This window comes from Vigna radiata, unplaced genomic scaffold (genome assembly GCF_000741045.1).
Source record: "Vigna radiata var. radiata cultivar VC1973A unplaced genomic scaffold, Vradiata_ver6 scaffold_267, whole genome shotgun sequence".
NCBI lineage: Eukaryota > Viridiplantae > Streptophyta > Magnoliopsida > Fabales > Fabaceae > Vigna > Vigna radiata.
The window spans coordinates 398465-416367 of record NW_014543982.1 but is presented as its reverse complement, the minus strand read 5'-3'; the positions used below and the strand labels follow the sequence as shown (position 1 = coordinate 416367).

At 33.1% G+C, this 17903-nt stretch overlaps 3 protein-coding genes across 4 annotated transcripts in view; 1 reads left to right on the top strand and 2 right to left on the bottom strand.

Annotated features, from left to right (window-relative positions):
- Positions 1-423: 423 nt before the first annotated feature.
- Positions 424-3986, bottom strand: LOC106755121 (transcription factor VOZ1-like). Of its 2 annotated transcripts, none has more exons than XM_014637217.2 (5): positions 3821-3986; positions 3232-3459; positions 2961-3119; positions 1603-2215; positions 424-1225 (listed from the first exon to the last, which is right to left on the bottom strand). In XM_014637217.2, exons 2-5 carry the CDS (start codon positions 3451-3453, stop codon positions 771-773), a joined length of 1449 nt encoding a protein of 482 aa, XP_014492703.1. In that variant the 5' UTR covers positions 3454-3459; positions 3821-3986; the 3' UTR covers positions 424-770. The 2 variants fall into 2 exon arrangements, with proteins under 2 accessions (XP_014492703.1, XP_014492704.1); XM_014637218.2 differs by having other exon boundaries at positions 3232-3455.
- A 2347-nt stretch (positions 3987-6333) lies between these two features.
- On the bottom strand, positions 6334-10605 carry LOC106755131 (optic atrophy 3 protein homolog). The gene is made up of 4 exons (XM_014637228.2): positions 10285-10605; positions 10046-10180; positions 6917-7003; positions 6334-6632 (listed from the first exon to the last, which is right to left on the bottom strand). Exons 1-4 carry the CDS (start codon positions 10414-10416, stop codon positions 6480-6482), a joined length of 507 nt encoding a protein of 168 aa, XP_014492714.1. The 5' UTR covers positions 10417-10605; the 3' UTR covers positions 6334-6479.
- A 5859-nt stretch (positions 10606-16464) lies between these two features.
- LOC106755128 (protein MAK16 homolog B-like) overlaps positions 16465-17903 on the top strand; it is a 7524-nt gene continuing 6085 nt past the window's right edge. Inside the window, exons 1-4 of the mRNA XM_022778159.1 lie at positions 16465-16699; positions 16792-16929; positions 17055-17148; positions 17787-17806. Coding sequence (XP_022633880.1) covers positions 16622-16699; positions 16792-16929; positions 17055-17148; positions 17787-17806 — 330 coding nt within the window. The 5' untranslated portion in view covers positions 16465-16621. The remainder of the gene's footprint in view (positions 16700-16791; positions 16930-17054; positions 17149-17786; positions 17807-17903) is intronic.

Sequence of the window (17903 nt, the reverse complement as noted above, 5' to 3'; positions counted from 1 at the left end):
AAGCTGTGAGATCTCTGACACCTTTTATAAAAAAAAACAAAAAAAAAATAGAAGTTATGCATAGAAACAGAATTTCTATTAAAAAAGGGAAAATCCTCCATGAAAACATGCCTAATTACTAAAGAAAACAAGAAAGATTGTACACACAAACACAAGTATTAAAAAAGTACGAAAAGTTATGCATGCAAGCACAATTTTTTCACTGCACTGTAAAATAAATTCATTAGCTCTAAAGACAGACATTGAAGCACAACTTCCTTATTTTGAAGTCCTGCATTCCATCGGATTTAGCCATATGGATAATTTTTTTTATATTTAGCTCATTTTCTTCGAACACAAACATTGAAAATTGCACCATTTCAATAAATTTTCCACACTCTATTTTGCATTCCCTCATGGAATTGCAGCATTGTACTACTTATATACGTTGAAAATAATCCAACCATTAGAGAACATTTACAACCAAATAAATGCTAATTAGTTTAAGAATACGTCAGAAATTTGCAGTCTTCCTAACAGCATAGATCTAACTTCTAATCTATGAAGCACATAACGAGTTTCTCATGAGTAGACTTCAAATAACGCCAATATCAAAAGTATAATTAACGACAAATTCAGCACAAGAGTGTGAGCTCATTCTACCAAAAGAGAATTCCATTTGCCTTTTACCTTGTTGAAGGAAAGTAAGAAACTTTCACATGCTGTGATATATCCTCAAATATGTACAAGTTTGTCAGTCATATGGTAAAATCGCCAGATTGAGTATTGATTTAATTTTCTGGAGATCCATCATTCTCAGACTTGGCATTTGTTTTTCCCTTGATGGGTATTCCATCATCAGATGATAGAACAGCAGCAGTAAGCTGTCCCATCTTGTTCTGTAAATCATTAAGAGATTCCTTGGTCACTTTTCCTTTAGGACTTTTCTTTTTCTCAACAAGCTTTAATTCTAGTCTGTATAATGCACAACCATCGTGGTTGTTGATCTCATACTCGTACAAATGCCACTCCAGATAACTAAGGGGCTGGGGGTCCATGTAATAGGACCTCTTTTGTCCTCCATGTTCTTTCATCACCTGCTTCCTTGATTCATGCCAACCGCGTCCACTGTAATCTGGAAGTGATCTTTGTTTTCTGTTTCCACTTTCAAATGCCCTTCTAGGCTTGTCAAAGAATAGCCACTCCCTAACAGCTTCACCCTCAAGAAAAGAAAGATCAAAGAACTCTGCACCAGAGAAAAGGTAACATTTCAAACCTAAACAATGTAGATGAAAAACAATAAAACATGGACAGTGACAATTTCTTCTATAACCCATTCATTAGACAAGCTTAAAGGTAGAATTTGAGCAGCTTTAATGAACAATTCAACATAATTAAGAGTTTAATTCATACACAGTCAATGCAAAAAGTTCTACATTATCAGCCAAATTATTCTTGGCATAATTTTATGGTAGTTATTATACAATCAACAAACTTACAATACATCAAAGTCTCTGATTGGATAACAATGTCAAAGACTTTCACATGATCAATGTGTGTATTCTTTATCCGGAAATGAAGCAGTGATATACAACAGAGAGGTAATAAATTTTGTGTACTCACCTGGAGCGTTCCAGGGAGATTTAGTTGATGCGGCACCTTCACAACTGGGGATGCCCACTTCCTTTCCCTGGGTCTTCGCAAGAACAGCAGCAAACAAAGGGCCATCTTTTACACCAATGCCCCCTGGTCGTAAAATTGGAGTCATGCCAGGAAGACCTTCATTATTTGCCAACAGCTCATGACAACTGCTACAGTAGTTCCGGCACCATTCTACCCCTTGAGCAGGTCTGAAACAGTCCCACAGGGCACATTTTGGAGCTAAGAAAGCAGATGGTGGAGGGCAGATATTTGGAAGAATGTTAGGTATAATGTTTTCTCCATGATGCACAGTATCCTCAGCTCCAAAGAATTGGCTACAATCAAAACCTTCTATGCTAAATTGATTTGGTTCTGAGTGTTTAATTTCTGTGTTATGCCCGAGGTCCTGATATAAATCCACCTGACCAATCAAATCAGAGTTGTGACCAACGTGGTTGTGATTCATATCTTGATTTAAACTGAATGGATGAAAGTCCAACTGTTCCATAACTGAGTTATTAAAAGCATTGTTGTATAGAGTTGAAGCAGAGCCTTCGAAATTGTGACCTAGAGGTTGGTTATCATCAAAATGTTTCTGCAAGATACCAAGTACCAATTATTAAAGCACAGAAATATTATTAAAAAAAAGAAATAGAACTTTTGGTTCATTCATGTATTTCTTTATGCATGTGCATTAGTTTTTTTTTTCTTTTTTTATTTTTGAGAAAATTGCAAGAGAGGAATTTGTTTTAGGAACAACAAACCACTCAATCATTAACCAATTAAGTTGTTACTTATTCCTAGCTAGATGTATTTTATAAGGGTTCACTTTTCTGTATCTCTCCCTCAACCAATGAAGTTTGACTAAGTCGGAAGCAACCTAGAAGTAGAAATGTAAAAAAGGCTGCATGTTCTGACTAAAACTTTCAACAACTTGATGTTCCTTGCACTTACGGCGTTGGAGTCGTGTTCAATTTCTATATACACAAAGTTGGGAAAATATCTTAACCAATGGATTTCATAACTTCAAAAGTTCTCCTTGATTTTTTTTTTTTTAACTATCTAGTACCAAGAAAAACACTCGAACTATTTGAAGTGAACACTTTTGATGTAACCAAAAGTCCTGTGCTGGTATTATATAACCAAATCCGCCAGAGTTAAAACATATAATCCTTCTACTTTAACACCTCTAAACACATTATTTCCATCTTCAATTGTATCAAAAGCAAACAGCAAACAAGTATCATAAACAAAAATAGTACTGGTAAAGTTTAGTGAATAGGGTAAAGAAACAAACCACAAATACAAAAATGAGTCCTGCACTAGTTAAAGAAACTTACCTCCTGAAAAAACTGAAAATTGTTGTCACTAATGTTACTTGTTTGGAGCTCAGTCTTCAACGGCCCAGGTTTTGTTAATGGACTAGTTGCATCATCTTTCTCCTCAATCACTTGCAACAGTAGGGCAAGTTCACTGGTAAACGAATCAAAGCTTCCATCCTACAGAATGTTATTGGCAGAATATATTACAACAACCGTCAACTCTTCTTTGAGATGAACAAAGAAAGCACAGACATAATAATAAGCCATGTACGAAAACCTAAATACATACAGCTAAGGAGGTGGCTGGAGACTCCAGTTCCGCCTTCCACTCGCGGAGAAGCTGATGCATCTGCTCCTCAAAGATCACAATGTCACTACCCCTGCCCTCTTTTCTTGCACACTGAAGATTGNTGAAAATCCCTTGAATTTTATCCACCAGGTGTTTTTCCTTCTCCTTCATGGATTGAATAGAAGAGGATCCAAACTTGCCCTTGGAACTTTCTCTCATCATACCTTCCTAGAACAATTATCACACAATAACCAATGTAGGGCACTAATTAGCACAATTAAATAGCATCACATCAGAAAAATCTTTAAAATGTAACATGCAACCGAGGCTGATTCAGTTCGTAAGCAAGGCTAACTTAGACAAACGTTTTTCACAAACATGTATATAACAGAATCTAGTTTTATGCATGTCACTGATCAAACCACAATCCACAATAAAACTCTTCAGGAAAAAAAAAAAAAAAAGTGACAAAAAAATCAACATTGACGGTGCACACCCAAATGAAAAACAGCTACCCAATTGACCAAGTTTGGGGCTTTCTACATCTACGTTGAACATAAAACTGAAATTAGCTCGATGGGTATTTTACCTTTGGTCTTGAATTGGAGAGAAGGGAGCAATGGGGTGCAAAACGACGACGTAAAAAGGGGAAAGGTGACTGTAGATGACGGCTCCACTGGGATCAGCTCAGGACGAGTGAGAGAGATTCCAATCGTGGAAATGGAAGCCCTCAATTCTCTACGTTGAATTTGCAGATTTTTATTTTTATTTTTCTATTTATTATTAATAATAAATAATAATAAGAATAATAATAATAATAATAATAATAATAATAATAATAATAATAATAATAATAATAATGATGTGGTGATCTTTTGCACCTTGGAAACGTCAATTAGACGCAAGAAATTTTGGTCTGTGCCTTTTCTAATTATTCTTTATCATATCTTAACCTGTTCTGTCACAATAAATGAGTCCTTATAATTCACCAAAAAAATACAATTAAGCGAGCCCTTTAGATCTTCATTATACTTTTAAGAGAAATTTTGTGCTTCAATTTATTTTTGTTGAGTAGATTATTTATTTTAATCTTAAATTTTAAGTTTTTAATTCTAAAAGAATCAAAGTAAAAGCTATTTAAATGTATCATTGTATATCATACATAATGTTTAGTCAAAGGCAAAAATAAAATATATTAGACTTAATTTTCATACACAAAATATAAAACATTATAGTAACATAATCTTGGAAGGGTAGGTTTCCTCTGTACGGTTTCTGCTGTTTATAAAAGTGCATAAATGGGTAGATCAGACTTGATTGACATTACATACAGAGAAAGCTGAGTGTTATGTATAAAGGTTCTAAATCACATTTATAACACTGCATAAATAATAATTAATATATTTTTGCTTAAATCATATATATATATATATATATATATATAGAATAATAAAAAAGAATAAAACTTTTAGGAAAAATTCTGACTCTGATGGTCCTAAAATTTTATCTCTTTCAAAGTCTTATGTATGTATTCAGACGTTGTGTTGAACTTATTTTGAAGTGGTTTTATTCTATCTTCACTCAAGACCCACATTTATTTTTTTGTTTCTATCTAATAAAAATCAAATTTAATTTTATTTCTAGTTAATTTTTGATTTATCAGTTTTTTATTTTGTCTTATTTAATCAATTTTATATATTCTTAAATTTTTATTAATTATACTTTTAGTGATAACAGAAAATACAATAATATTTCATTTTGAAAAAATATATTAATTAATTAAAATTAAACGTTTTAATTTAATTAATAATATTTTTTCTATCTAGCCAATTTCAGAATACTGTTAGTGTGTAACCCTCGTCATTACTAAACCAATAATATATTAACTTATTAATTTATTAATTAAAGTCAATGTCTAATAAGATTTCTTAATAACTATACAGTTATAGTGTTAATGTTAAATTCTTATAAGTTAATATAATTAATTAATTAAGAAACTCATAACATACCTTAGTCAAAGTCTTTATAATTTTAATCATTCAATTAATATTTCAAACATTAAATAATTTTTAATCATTCGATTATAACTTATATGATAATCTCTATTCTAAAAGAATTATACATTTTTTCAAAATAATTTTTCATTGACAATTCAAAAGTCATATCTCTGTATATACTATTTATTTATGTGTAATTTAAAAATGAGATCATTTCATCCTTAACTACTAAATACCACTACTACACATATTAATCTATCCAGATTAATAATATTCTATCCTCACCCTATGATAAAAAATAATTTAAATTAAAATTATACTCTCTCTATTATATTTTATTATTATACTCTCTCTATTATAATAACAAGTAATTTTAATAAAAAAAAATCTTATTATCATATGAATTCAATAAATAAACACAATTTTATTATTGCTACCATAACAGATTTGAATCAAAGGAAAACTTGCGAATCTTTTTACCTTGACTAAAATCGTATTTAGCTGTTGACTAAAATCGTATTTAGCTGTATTTCGGCTGTTTTCTATACACTGCACTGTATTTTTCTCTCTGGTATATCAGATGGCACTGCAGACATCAATATAAATTGTAAGTTTAATAGCCAATTTTGTCGTTAACAAATCTCAATTTAGTCTCTCGTTTTAAAAGTGATTGAAATGGATCCTTACTTTCAAAATTGTGAGTCAAATTAGTCTCTTCCGTCAAACAGAAACAAACAACGTTAAAGGCTTGATGATTTGACAGAAGAGATATTATTTCTCTTATGCTAAATCATTAAACCCTTAAGATCATTTGATTCTATTTAACAAAAAGAACTAATTTGACTCAAAATTTTGAAAGTGATGACTCATTTCAAACACTTTTAAAACGAGGGACTAAATTAAGATTTCTCAATAAACTGGGAACAAAATTGGCTATTAAGCCTAAATTGTACCATGTAGTCTAACTCATTTAAGGTTATATTTTATTTGTAGTATTTTAAGTGCCAAGGACACAACTTGTATCTGATTTGTATTTGTTTTATAGAATATCAGACAATTGCTCCAAATTACAATATCATTTGAGCTACCATGAGGATGAACAAAATTTTGCAGGAAACATATCCAAAGCCTTGAAAATTGTAGTTAGCAGGCAGAATTTGTGTTCTGCTATTTTATCAGTTATGTTTCCTTTCCAAACCAAGAGCAATGGTTTGTTTAACAAAATCTGTGGTCAATGCTTAATTGCAACAATCAATTGGGTTTTGTATTTTCGGAGACATGAGTGGGTCCGAAGTTAAGAGTGCCAAATAATCCTCTGCCTCTAGAAAGTTGTTCCAGCTTTTCAAGTTTGTGTGCAAGAAGTTCCATTTCTCTAGCCAACTCTTCATTCCTCGTCTGTATTGCCTGAAAAGTGCAAAGTCACAAAAATTTGAGTACGTCCATGAGATTTAGAATATTTTTGGTCCCCCAATAACTTTTTCCTCCAATTCCAATGAAAGTAAACAAGACTAAATAAATAGGTAGGTAAAAGTATAGCCTAGATGAGATGGCAAAATTCCAAATTTAAACCTCCATCCTTCATAGCATTCAGAGAAAATATTTGATTACAAGACCAACTTTTCTTCAATGAATCCCTCAACTTTTAACCCTCACAAAGGATAATCTATAACAGAGAGCAGAAAGATAACCTGTATTTCCTGTCTACGTATTTCTTCCTTTCTTGCTTCTGATCTTGAACTTCTTTGCACCTCAAAAATGACAGCAGCTCCAGCAACCTAAATAGAAAGAAATTAAATTTATGTTGTGCAAAAACTCCTGTTTTATGTTATGAGGAAGACAAACTGGTGATGGCAGATATAAAGATAGATGACACAGATGGCCAAGTCTCAGCACGCTATTAATCCTGAAAGCAAGTGGAAATTCTACAAAATTATGGGAAGAACTTCTTACGTATATATTTGCAATATTCATTTAAAATCACAAAAATGGAATGGGATTAGAAGTCAAACAAGTTGTTCACATTAGTTATCAAATCACAATCTTCATATGGTCGATGCTACCATTCTAACAGATATTTGTTGGTTAATACATACAAAGCCTAGTAGTTTTTAAAATCAGAACAACTTTGATCATAGAGGACTCTTTCACACACTCAAATAATATAATTCAAATCTTATTTTCTGGTTTAAATCTTTTTCTTCTCTTCTATTAGACAAGGGAAGTCCATTAAGAACCTAGCCTACACAAGTTTATATATGCTTTTAGACAATGGCAAAAACATACACACACGGGCCATAGACAGCTTTTCATAGAATGGCTCTATTTGGCTTAGGTGCTTCGTGGAAGTAAATTGAAAAGTACACAAGCATTCTCTTAAAACATCCTAGAATTAACCATAACTGAATTTAATACCAGAGGCAATAAAAAGCAAGCAAATATGACCGGATTTTTGGGCAATGAATTGCAGTCTATTATTGAGGAGCTGAGACCTTCCCAACAAAATATTCATCCAAGGTGTCTCTGCACAAGTCAAATCTATTAATTCAATTCCCAATACCTTGTGCATATATATTTAAGGAACAGTATCTTTCCCTGCCATATACGGCTAGCATTCACTAATGGTATTCTGTAACGGTCTCCTTCTTTATACTGAATTTCCTTTGTCACTCTCTTCCTTCAAGTGACTGTCTTCAACCTTTTCCACCTCTTCCAGTCACAATCTTTCACCGTTTCCACCTCTTCACGTGATTACAACCTATTCTATCAATTTTCCCACTGCCTCCTTTCCTTACAGCAGCGCAACGACACAACTCACGGCTGATAATGCCTGCACTCAGGTAACACTGCACAATTTTCAACACAAAGTAATCTGAATATTTCTACTTACCATTACTATCAAAAGTTAGGGTTTTTATAACCCAAACAACATATTTGTTACAAACCAACTAACTGAAAACTAAACTCTGAAAGAGTTAAAAACCCTAATCTGACAAAGGGGTTATAACATATTCCTTTTGAAGGGACTAAATATGGGACAGATTATCTCATCTCTACATGGATCAAAGCTAACCAAACTGGGAATTCGTCTTTCAATATGAAAACAAACACGGGAAAAAATGCACACAAACTATTTGATCTTTTGTTTTTATGAAGTTTTATATATGTCCTGCAAAGTTTGAAATAAGGTGAACCGACTCTTCTATAACATAAGTTATCTCTTCTGTCCTTTTAAAGGATATTTTTTCAAACAACTATCTAAAGGTTCAATCAGTTTAATGAACAGAAGAGTCATTTGTATAGATTAAAATGGTATTCAAAAGATCTTCAATATTGGTCCAGAGTGCTCTTATTAGAAAAATATATATATATATATATATATATATATATATATATATATTAGAATTCATAGTATTTCGCTAGAGATATGAAAACATTTTGGGCCTCCACCTAACTAGTTGGAAGACAACAAGTAACACAATTACAGTTGTCATTAAACAACTACTCTATAAGCTTAAGTTTTTGGCTTTCTATCTAACATAACCTCACGTAATAATCACCAAGAAGAACATGGCAACAAGGACTGAGATCTAAACAACCTGATCATAAAGAGTGTAAAACCATGTCATAAACTAAGAATTCCAAAGCCTGAGTTATTACATGAAGGCAAGTGAACCATTCTTCTTTTATATCTAAGAATACAAACATTCAATAAAACACACAACAAAGAGTCATTAGAATAGAATGGCCACATCCAAGAGACAGATGGTGCTGAGAAAGTGAATAGAGTCAATCACGATCGTGGCACCTCTTCAAGTTGCTAAAATGGTTGTTATTTAGTCAAGTTCAGGGCAAAATATTTATTTTGCTGAGCACAGAGATGGCATTGTCATCTAGAAGAAAGACACAGGCACACTGCTAAAATAATTGTGATATGCCATGATGATTTTAATGGAACCCATGAAAAATTTAACTCACTATCAGACACAACTTTTCAACAAGACTCAACTAGCTAATGGGGTAAGGATTGCCCCTTACCCATATGTACTATACTGATACCAAGGAATTGGGAACAAGTAACTAATATGTTGAACCCAAGGTCGAATTAACACAACCCAATTTCTATTGTTGGTAGAAACAATCGTTGACCAGACTTTAGTACCTTTCAACTGAGTCGAACTAGTCTGAGAAAAAGTCTTAAAACAATGGGGGAACATGTCCATTGAACTGTATACATACTATACCGAAGAATATTGCAAGCATGAAATTTCTAAAATTGAGAATAACCTAATAAAAAAGAAAACGATATGCCCAACAACAAGCACACCAATAAGTTTCGGCACTGTCTAATAATTTGAACTTGAACCAAACTCAATTAAAAAGTTAATTCTTGATCTAAGAGTGTGTTTCTATAAATTTCACATAGATGCATATAGAAGAACAAAATAAGAAAGGAAAACGAAATTTAGTTTCTCCATAAAATAAAATTAACTTGGATATAAATTAATTTATAAAAATATGTCATATTAGTGTTTCTATTTTCTAACTTATATATAAATTACTTTTAGTTTATATATAATAAATTTTCTTTTTCTCTTTATGAAAAAGTTTATCCAAAAATACCTCAAGATTTGTCAATCACGTACACGCTATTTGAGCTTTATTACTAATCAAAGTGGGATTTCCTTCTATCAGAATTCAGTGATGATCAAAACAGTAAAACACACAAACAGGTTGAAGACAATTCATGACACATAACGAACATGATAGTAATGGTATGAAGCACAACATGAAGCAGGAAAACGTTATGTTATCATTACCGAGAACACAAAGAGTTCTCCAAGCAAATCTGCAGCAGCTTGCACAGCCTTCTCCTCGTTCAAAGGACGGATTGCAACATCGGTGGCACGACCGTAGATTCTTCTCTGCACTCTCGTCGTCAATCTGTGATTGGCCTGATCCAAGGAAGAACCAGAGTCACACACGGCACAGAATAACGCACGTGTGAGTGTGAAAACGGAAATAAGACACGTGCGAGCGGGAGAAATAAAAGTGGGACCTGGGCAATGGCGATTATGAAGCTGCGGAACTTAGGGTGGTAACCTGCCTCCTTCTTGAGCCTGCTGGCGATTGGTTTACACGCGGTTTTGAGGGCGAGTGTTGCCAGCTTCACCACGGGAAGCACCACCATCTCTCAAGAATAGGAAAGTGAGCTACTAAGTTGATAACAGTGAAGCGACTTTGGTACCTCTGTTGGGTGCGTGTGATCCACGACCGTATTTCATCACCGTATCTTTCTTGCTTAACAAGAAGATGGTCTGCTCCAGAACAGAACAAGGTACCGGAAAAGTAAAAAGGAAAAAAATTAGTACTTATTCATATTCGAAAACCTTCCCGAAGTTTGCGAAATTGATGAATTTTTTTGAGTTCAGATTAATAATTATTATTTGGAATTTTTATAATAAATTTTAGACTTAATTAAATTTTAGACTTTTTTAATTAAATTTTAGGTTTAATCATTTTGGAGGTTTCTATTGGTATTGGTACAAAATCATTTCAAATAGGTCATCATATATTTTTTATCCCAATTAAGTTTTTTTTTTTAAATTAAGTCTATTTTGATCTTGCCGTTAAATTTAATAGATGACGTTAAAATTTGTGTATCTTGGGTTCTTTAATGTGCAATTTTTAATGACGTGGCTCACCAGCTAGCACCATGAGTAACCCCAGGCCATGCCACCCAAATTGTCTAGTTCCCAACACAAAATCGACCACCACAACACCTCAATCACCTAACGCCAACACAGCGTCGCTGTGTCAACATCTTGTCACTGCCTAATCGTCATCACCGTCCAACAAACCTAAATCGCACCATTCATGCTCACGGCCAGCCACCAGAAACTAGCCTCAAATCGCGTCGTGATATCCTCCATAACCAACCCAGAAACGCAAAGCTTTCCTCCATTGACGCACCATCACGAAGCTTCGTCCATCACCACCTGCAAATCAAACGTAGAGAAACCCAACAGAAAACCATGCTACTAGTAGCCAGGGCAAAACCATCATCTCCCTTGTGCTTTCATCAACCTGCAAAGAGGAAACCACAATCGTGAAAAGCGAAAACAGAGACCCTAACCCACGTGTTCGTCCATTCCAGAACCACCAACCTATCTTCGTTCTTGCGCCTCACCACCAACAACAATCCAAAACCTGCAAATCACTCCCAAAATCACAGAAATTGCAGCGCCTTCATCTTCCATCAGCCAATGTTTCTTTCTGCTTGCGTAAAATTCCAAATCAAACCTGTAAGAAGCACCAACATCCAACATGCCACCATGGGAGGAATTTCCAGCACCTTCGTTCTCCTTCGCGTGCGACACGGTGCAAGCTCCATTGCCTCATCTACAAAACCCTAATTTGGGAGAAAGGGGCCTGCCACATGGGAGAACTTACACGTAATGAGACTACGTCATTAAAAATTGCGCAATCAGCAAGCAAAGACACACAATTTTTAACATCATCCACTGAATTTAACTACAAGGTCAAAATTTGCTCAATTTTACAGAAAAAAAAAACTTAATTGGGATAAAAAAAATACGAAAACCTATTTGAGACGATTCTGCACAAATACAGACCTCCGAAATGATTAAACCTAAATTTTATTAAAACTCCAAATTTTTATATCTCTTCATTAAAATATTTGTAGTTTTTTTATTAACAAGGTCATATGATGTTGTATTGTTTTGTAATTTTGTTCATACATCTTCAAGCTATAAAAGTATATTTTAGTTAAAGTAAATGGTATATGATTTTTATTATTTTTATTACAAATATGGTAGATAATAATGTATTATCATGACCTATTATGGATGGTGTGAAGAAAATTCTTAAGTCTTATGATGGTGTCATTGTTTAATATATTTTAAAATAATAAAGGTTACTTGTTGTTATATATTTTTAATAATATTATTTTATATTTTCAAGTTTCTTTTAATATATGAATACATATAAAGAATTTATCAATGTTATAGCATTCATTGAAAGACTGAGTGATAAGTATGAAAAAATACATTTTTTCGTACTTATTAATTAACTCGAATTTGTATTTATCCATGAAATAATGTGTTTTCTTCATTGAAAAGTTGTAATAGGAAGTGACAAAGTTTTTTAGGCAATTGTAGAGGAACTTATATATATCAGTGGAGTGCTATCAGATGTTTCTTGCTAAGCCAAAATTAAATTGCTCAACTAAAAAGAGTTTTATTCGCTCAGCGCATCAGAACAATTCAATGAGCGAATAAACGTCACTTAAAGAATTGCAATTGAATATTCACTTAGCACATGGGATCTGTGCGCTTAACGAATTAGATATTTTCTTTGGCTTTTAAAATGGAAAATAGACAGAAAGATCGAACTCTTGAGAGAAGTTTCGGACAAAGGAAAGAAACGAAAACATCTTAGGAACTTCAGGAGACTACTTCAAGGCCTCAAGACACCATTTTTGTAAGGGGTTGCTTCAAATGTGTAGGTTTAGATGATTAGGAGTAGTTTTTCTTTCGTTGGAATTGAACGTAATGAACTCACTGTGATGTAACTTTCCTGTTCAATATATCGTTGTTCGTTCATATGCTCTTTCTTGAATTTACTATCATTGTCTGGAAATATAATTTTATTTGAATGTCTCTTATTACTGAAAAGTAATTTTGAACATGAACATAGATAGAGCACCTAAGTGATTTGGGATTTAGGGATAGACTCAATAACTTGGTCATTTTTAGCATCGAACTTAATGCAAATTGTATCTTAAATTGACTAAGGGATTAGGAGTTTGATATATTAATTTTGAACTAGTTTCTAAGGGATTAGGACTAGTATGCCTTGATGTGAATGTTTAAATGAAATAATGAAATATTGAACAGAGTTTTATATTCATATGATTCATGAAACCCAATTCCAACGAAGTTTCTTTTCAATATAAATTCCCGGCACACCAACTGTTTGATAAAATACCAAAAAGAGTTTCTTGTGTTATTTTGTGTATTTTGATGTTTAATTGAGTTGTAAAAGGAAGAATTGTCATGTGTTGCACAAGTCCCTTGGGAGAGAACGATATTTATCACTTGCTACGTTGCGACTGATGCACTTGTCATTGGTTTTGCAGTCAACAAGTTTTTGGCGTCGTTGTCGGGGACTTGGGTTCCAACACAAGGAAATTTGGATATTTATGACTCTTTTAGACTTTGTTGTGAATTTTTCTTTTGAATGTTGTTGAGTATGTAGTTGGATTTATATTTGTAGACTTTCTATTGATTTAGTTTGAACTTAAGCATGTCTTAGGATATGCCTTAGAGCATGATCTAGTTGTTGGAAGATCCTAGGGATGGGATTTCAGCAGCCAAACTAGCTAAATCAACCCAAATTTTGCAAATCACCAGGGATGGGATTGTGAGTTTGGCCCCTACTATTCTGGTTTTTAATGCAAGTTTTCATATATTCTTAGGCTAAGAGATTGGGTAAGGTGTGTCAAACTTAGATATGTGCAACAAGAGGGATCTGAGTGCTTTTACATTAGAGAACAAGGAAAGTAGTACTCATCACCTTAGGTGAGTACTAAGCGATCTTACAACAAGAGGGATCTGAGTGAGGTTATTTAGGAAATCCATTTCAATCATTCCACATATTGGAACTATTGTTTGATTGATGTGCTCATGTTTTGCAATTTTTGTTTCTTCTTTTCCTTGTCTCTTTGTTTGTGTTTTTCATTTTTCTATTTTACTTCTCTATATGTTACTTTTATTTTTATCTTTAGGTTTTTCAATTTTCAATTCTCAAACCTTGGTTTCTATAAATATTGGACTAATGTGTTTGTTGAAGTTCTGTGTTCGTTAGTGTTTTATTGTGCTTTTTATTCGCTCAGTGCACATTTACGGTGTGCTTAGCGAATATGTTTGTGAATATTGTGAAAGAAACTGAGCAATTTATTCGCTCAGCAACATCTGTACGCTGAGCGAATATTGTGGAAAGAGAGTTTATTCGCTGAGCGAATTTGTGAGATGAGTGAATCAAGAATAAACATTTTTGTAGTTTTATTTGCTTAGCGTATATACCTGATGCGTTCAGCGAATAAAGACAAATATGTTTATTAAAAAAATTAAAAAAATGTCTTTTTATTCGCTTAGCGTAGAGATCCAGTGCGCTTAGCGAATAAACACATGTGCTTAAAAAAAACTGGTCTATTCACTTAGCGCACAGTTCCGATGCACTTAGCGAATAAAACACACACAAAAAATTCGCTCAACGAATTTCTCACTACAATTTTGGCTCTCTTAGTCACCTTATTCACTCAACGAGCAGTTCGCTTAGCGAATTGTTCGCGCAATTTCTAATTTTGTGCAATTCTCACCATTTGTTCAATGTTCTTTTGTGCTTAGCTAATATTCTGCAGATGACTTCTCCTAAGACCACCACAGGATCTTCTTCACGGTCACAAACTGTTGAGGCATAGGAAGAAAACCTTGTTTTAAACTATGATCCACATAGATCCTCCTTTGAGTTTGCACCACCCCTTCTATGGCCTGAGGGCATGCCTCAATCCAAGTGGGGGAGTGCCTATGCGAAAGTTGATGATGATTAGGATGATGAGCAACAATAGGAAAGTCAGTGGAAATTTAGGCAAGATGGTTCCTAGTAACTAGACAAATGAAGAGTTTTTTCGTTGTTTAGTTGTGTTATTTGTGATTTGTAAAATGTTTTGAACTATGTGTTAGTTGTAAAGACAATTGACTTTTTGATTTGATGGTTTATGCATTGTCTTGATTAAGTTGATATGATTCTTGAAGATGATAACATATATGGTTGTGGTTGCAATGTGCTTCATATTTTTATCTGTGTGTAAGTATGAACAATAACCAGATTTGTTGAGTGCTGAGAGCATGGTTGAGATTGAGAGATACTTTGAGTTTGTATAGATATGGAATTGACTTTTGCATGATTGTGATTCTACATAAATACACACACTTTTTGGTTAAGGATGAGAAAGACAATGTTCTTATTGATTGTATAATTTCCTGGCCAAATAGCCAACTTTGATACATCATATATGATACATTTGTGAACCCTTTTGAACCTTGATTTCTTTCTTCCACTTTGAGCCTATTATATGTTATCCTACCTTACACCCTAGAAGAGAACATGTATTTTGCTTTAAAAGAGGGTAAGGTTGAATTTAAGTTTGGGGGAAGACAAGATGTTCATATAAAAGGAAAGTTGATCAAAAGGGTGCTTGAATTGAAAAAGAAGGTTGAATTGTGAAAGAATATGGTATGAAATGAATGATATACATTGGGATTGAGGAATTAATTGAGAATTGAAGCATGTACTTGTGTTTTCTTCTTAAGAGGTGACTTTGAATTCAGGAAAAACCATGATTCTTTTTCTAGCCAAGCCAAGCTTTAACCTGAAAAGACCTTTTGACTTAACCAATGGTGTGTGAAGTATGTGAATTAGATGAGGTGCAAAAGTTGAAGATGTTCTACGATAGAATCTACTATCATGTGATGACAAACACTTAATTGGTAAGGATGTTAAATTTTGATTTGGTTGTTCATATTCTATGCACAGGTGAACTTTTGGGTGATGAATGCACAATGTCGTATTTGTTTGAAATCTTTGGAAATGCATGAGACTACTTCAAGGCATCAATGCAAGGGATTACTTCAAATGTGTACGTTTAGATGACTAGGAGTAGTGTTTCTTTCATTGGAATTGGATATAATGAACTCACTGTGATGTAACTTTCCTGTTCAATTTACTGTTGTTCGTTCATATGCTCTTTCTTGAATTTACTATCATTGTATGGAAATATAATGTTATTTGAATGTCTCTTATTACTGAAAAGTAATTTTGAACATGAACATAGATAAAGCACCTAAGTGATTTGGGATCTAGGGATAAAGTTAATAACTTTGTCATTTTTAGCATCAAACTTAATGCAAATTGTATGTTAAATTGACTAAGGGATTAACAGTTTGATATATTAATTTAGAACTAGTTGCTAAGGGATTAGGACTAGTATGCCTTGATGTGAATGTTTGAATGAAATATTGAATATAGTTTTATATTCATATGATTCATGAAACTTAATTCCAACAAAGTTTCTTTTATTGGAGTTAATTTTGAATGTTGTGACATAATAGGTATTCTTCCTGTCTGTTATTTATACACATGTATGTATCTATGCATTATTTTGAATATGATTTTATGTTTAAGGTGAGGTCATACATTTTGTGTTCTATCTTTTATCTATGATTCATTTTTTTAAACTGATGTTGCAATTAATTGTTATGAGCAGTTTATCATATTATTGAAAGCGGTTGCTGTTTTACAGGGAGAAAATAATGACGACTCCAAGGAAACAGATAAAGAGAGAGGCTCGAAGAGAAGAGAAGGNTGAAAAAGCAGCTTTGTTGGAAAAGGTTATTGTCAATCCTAATGTTACCCATACACATTAAATTGTATGTTTTTTCATTTTTCACTTTACTCATTGGTGTTTTTCAATATTATTTAGTCTATTGAAAAAGAGCTATTGGAGCGCCTTCAAAAAGGTGTTTATCAACAAAGTGATATATATAATTATCCTTTTGAAGAGTACAATAAAGTTCTTGATATGGAGAATCTTCAACCTGTTGAGGAAGAGGATGAAGAGGTATGTATCCACTAACCCATTTTTTTGTCTGTTATCATGTTTCATTTAAAACCTATTTGGAATTTACCTTTTTAAATGTGTTTAATCTTTTCAATCTGTTTATTTTTTTGTTTTCGAATGGACAGGAGCTAGAGGTAGAATATGTAGAAGGATATGATGAACTTGAAGAGGAAGAAGATATGGAGGATTTTGGTGGTTTTGCGACTCACAAGTCACAGGGCAATTATGATGTTGGTTAAAATGGTCAAATTTAGTTTAGAAGCTTTGGAACATGCATTGAGTATTTTTCATTTGTTGAAATGTATGTGGATGTCATTTTTTTATTTGTGACGAAATAGTGAATCGTGTTCCCATTTTTATTTTAAATAATTGGTCCCTCGACAAGAAATTTGCTTTTGCCTGATTGAAGCCCAAATTCAGGGTTAAGTTTCAAATTGGAATTTTGTTTGCTGCATAATTTCTATAATAAATTTTCATGTCTTCATTTCTTCAAGGTTGATTCAGTATTAAGATCTTCCAATTCTTTTTCATTTTGAATCATGAACTTGTTGTACGTATGATGATGATAAAAGGGAAAAAGTAATTTAAACTGTATAGTGATTACAGTCACGTCTTCACAAATGATAACCCCTCAAATAGAAGAAAAATAATAAACAGTCAGATACAAAGTTGGTTTCTGCTTAGCTAGAACTTGAAATGTCCATTTGTNTGAGGTGCTTATGTTGTGAGTTGATTATTTCATTATTTGTTGCGTGTGGGAGCCTTTCATATTGAGAAGAGATGTGTTCGTGAATTTGGAAAAAGTTCCAAACTTACACATTAGAAAAGCAAAAGCATGATAAAGTGTACTTATGCAGCTGGAAGCTCTGATGAAGAGGATGTCATAAAACTTAAATTAAGAAACTATATTGCTTGTTGTTTGGTATTCCTAGATAGCATTAATGGTTTTAGGTGGAAGACCTATAGGCATCATC

Excerpts from the sequence above, each read along its gene's own strand:
- LOC106755131 (XM_014637228.2), bottom strand. The coding sequence starts at position 10,416 with ATGGTGGTGCTTCCCGTGGTGAAGCTGGCAACACTCGCCCTCAAAACC. Across the intron at positions 7,004-10,045 it reads GAGAACTCTTTGTGTTCTCG|GTTGCTGGAGCTGCTGTCAT; the intron begins GTAATGATAACA and ends CTTTCTATTTAG. Across the intron at positions 6,633-6,916 it reads TACGTAGACAGGAAATACAG|GCAATACAGACGAGGAATGA; the intron begins GTTATCTTTCTG and ends TGCACTTTTCAG.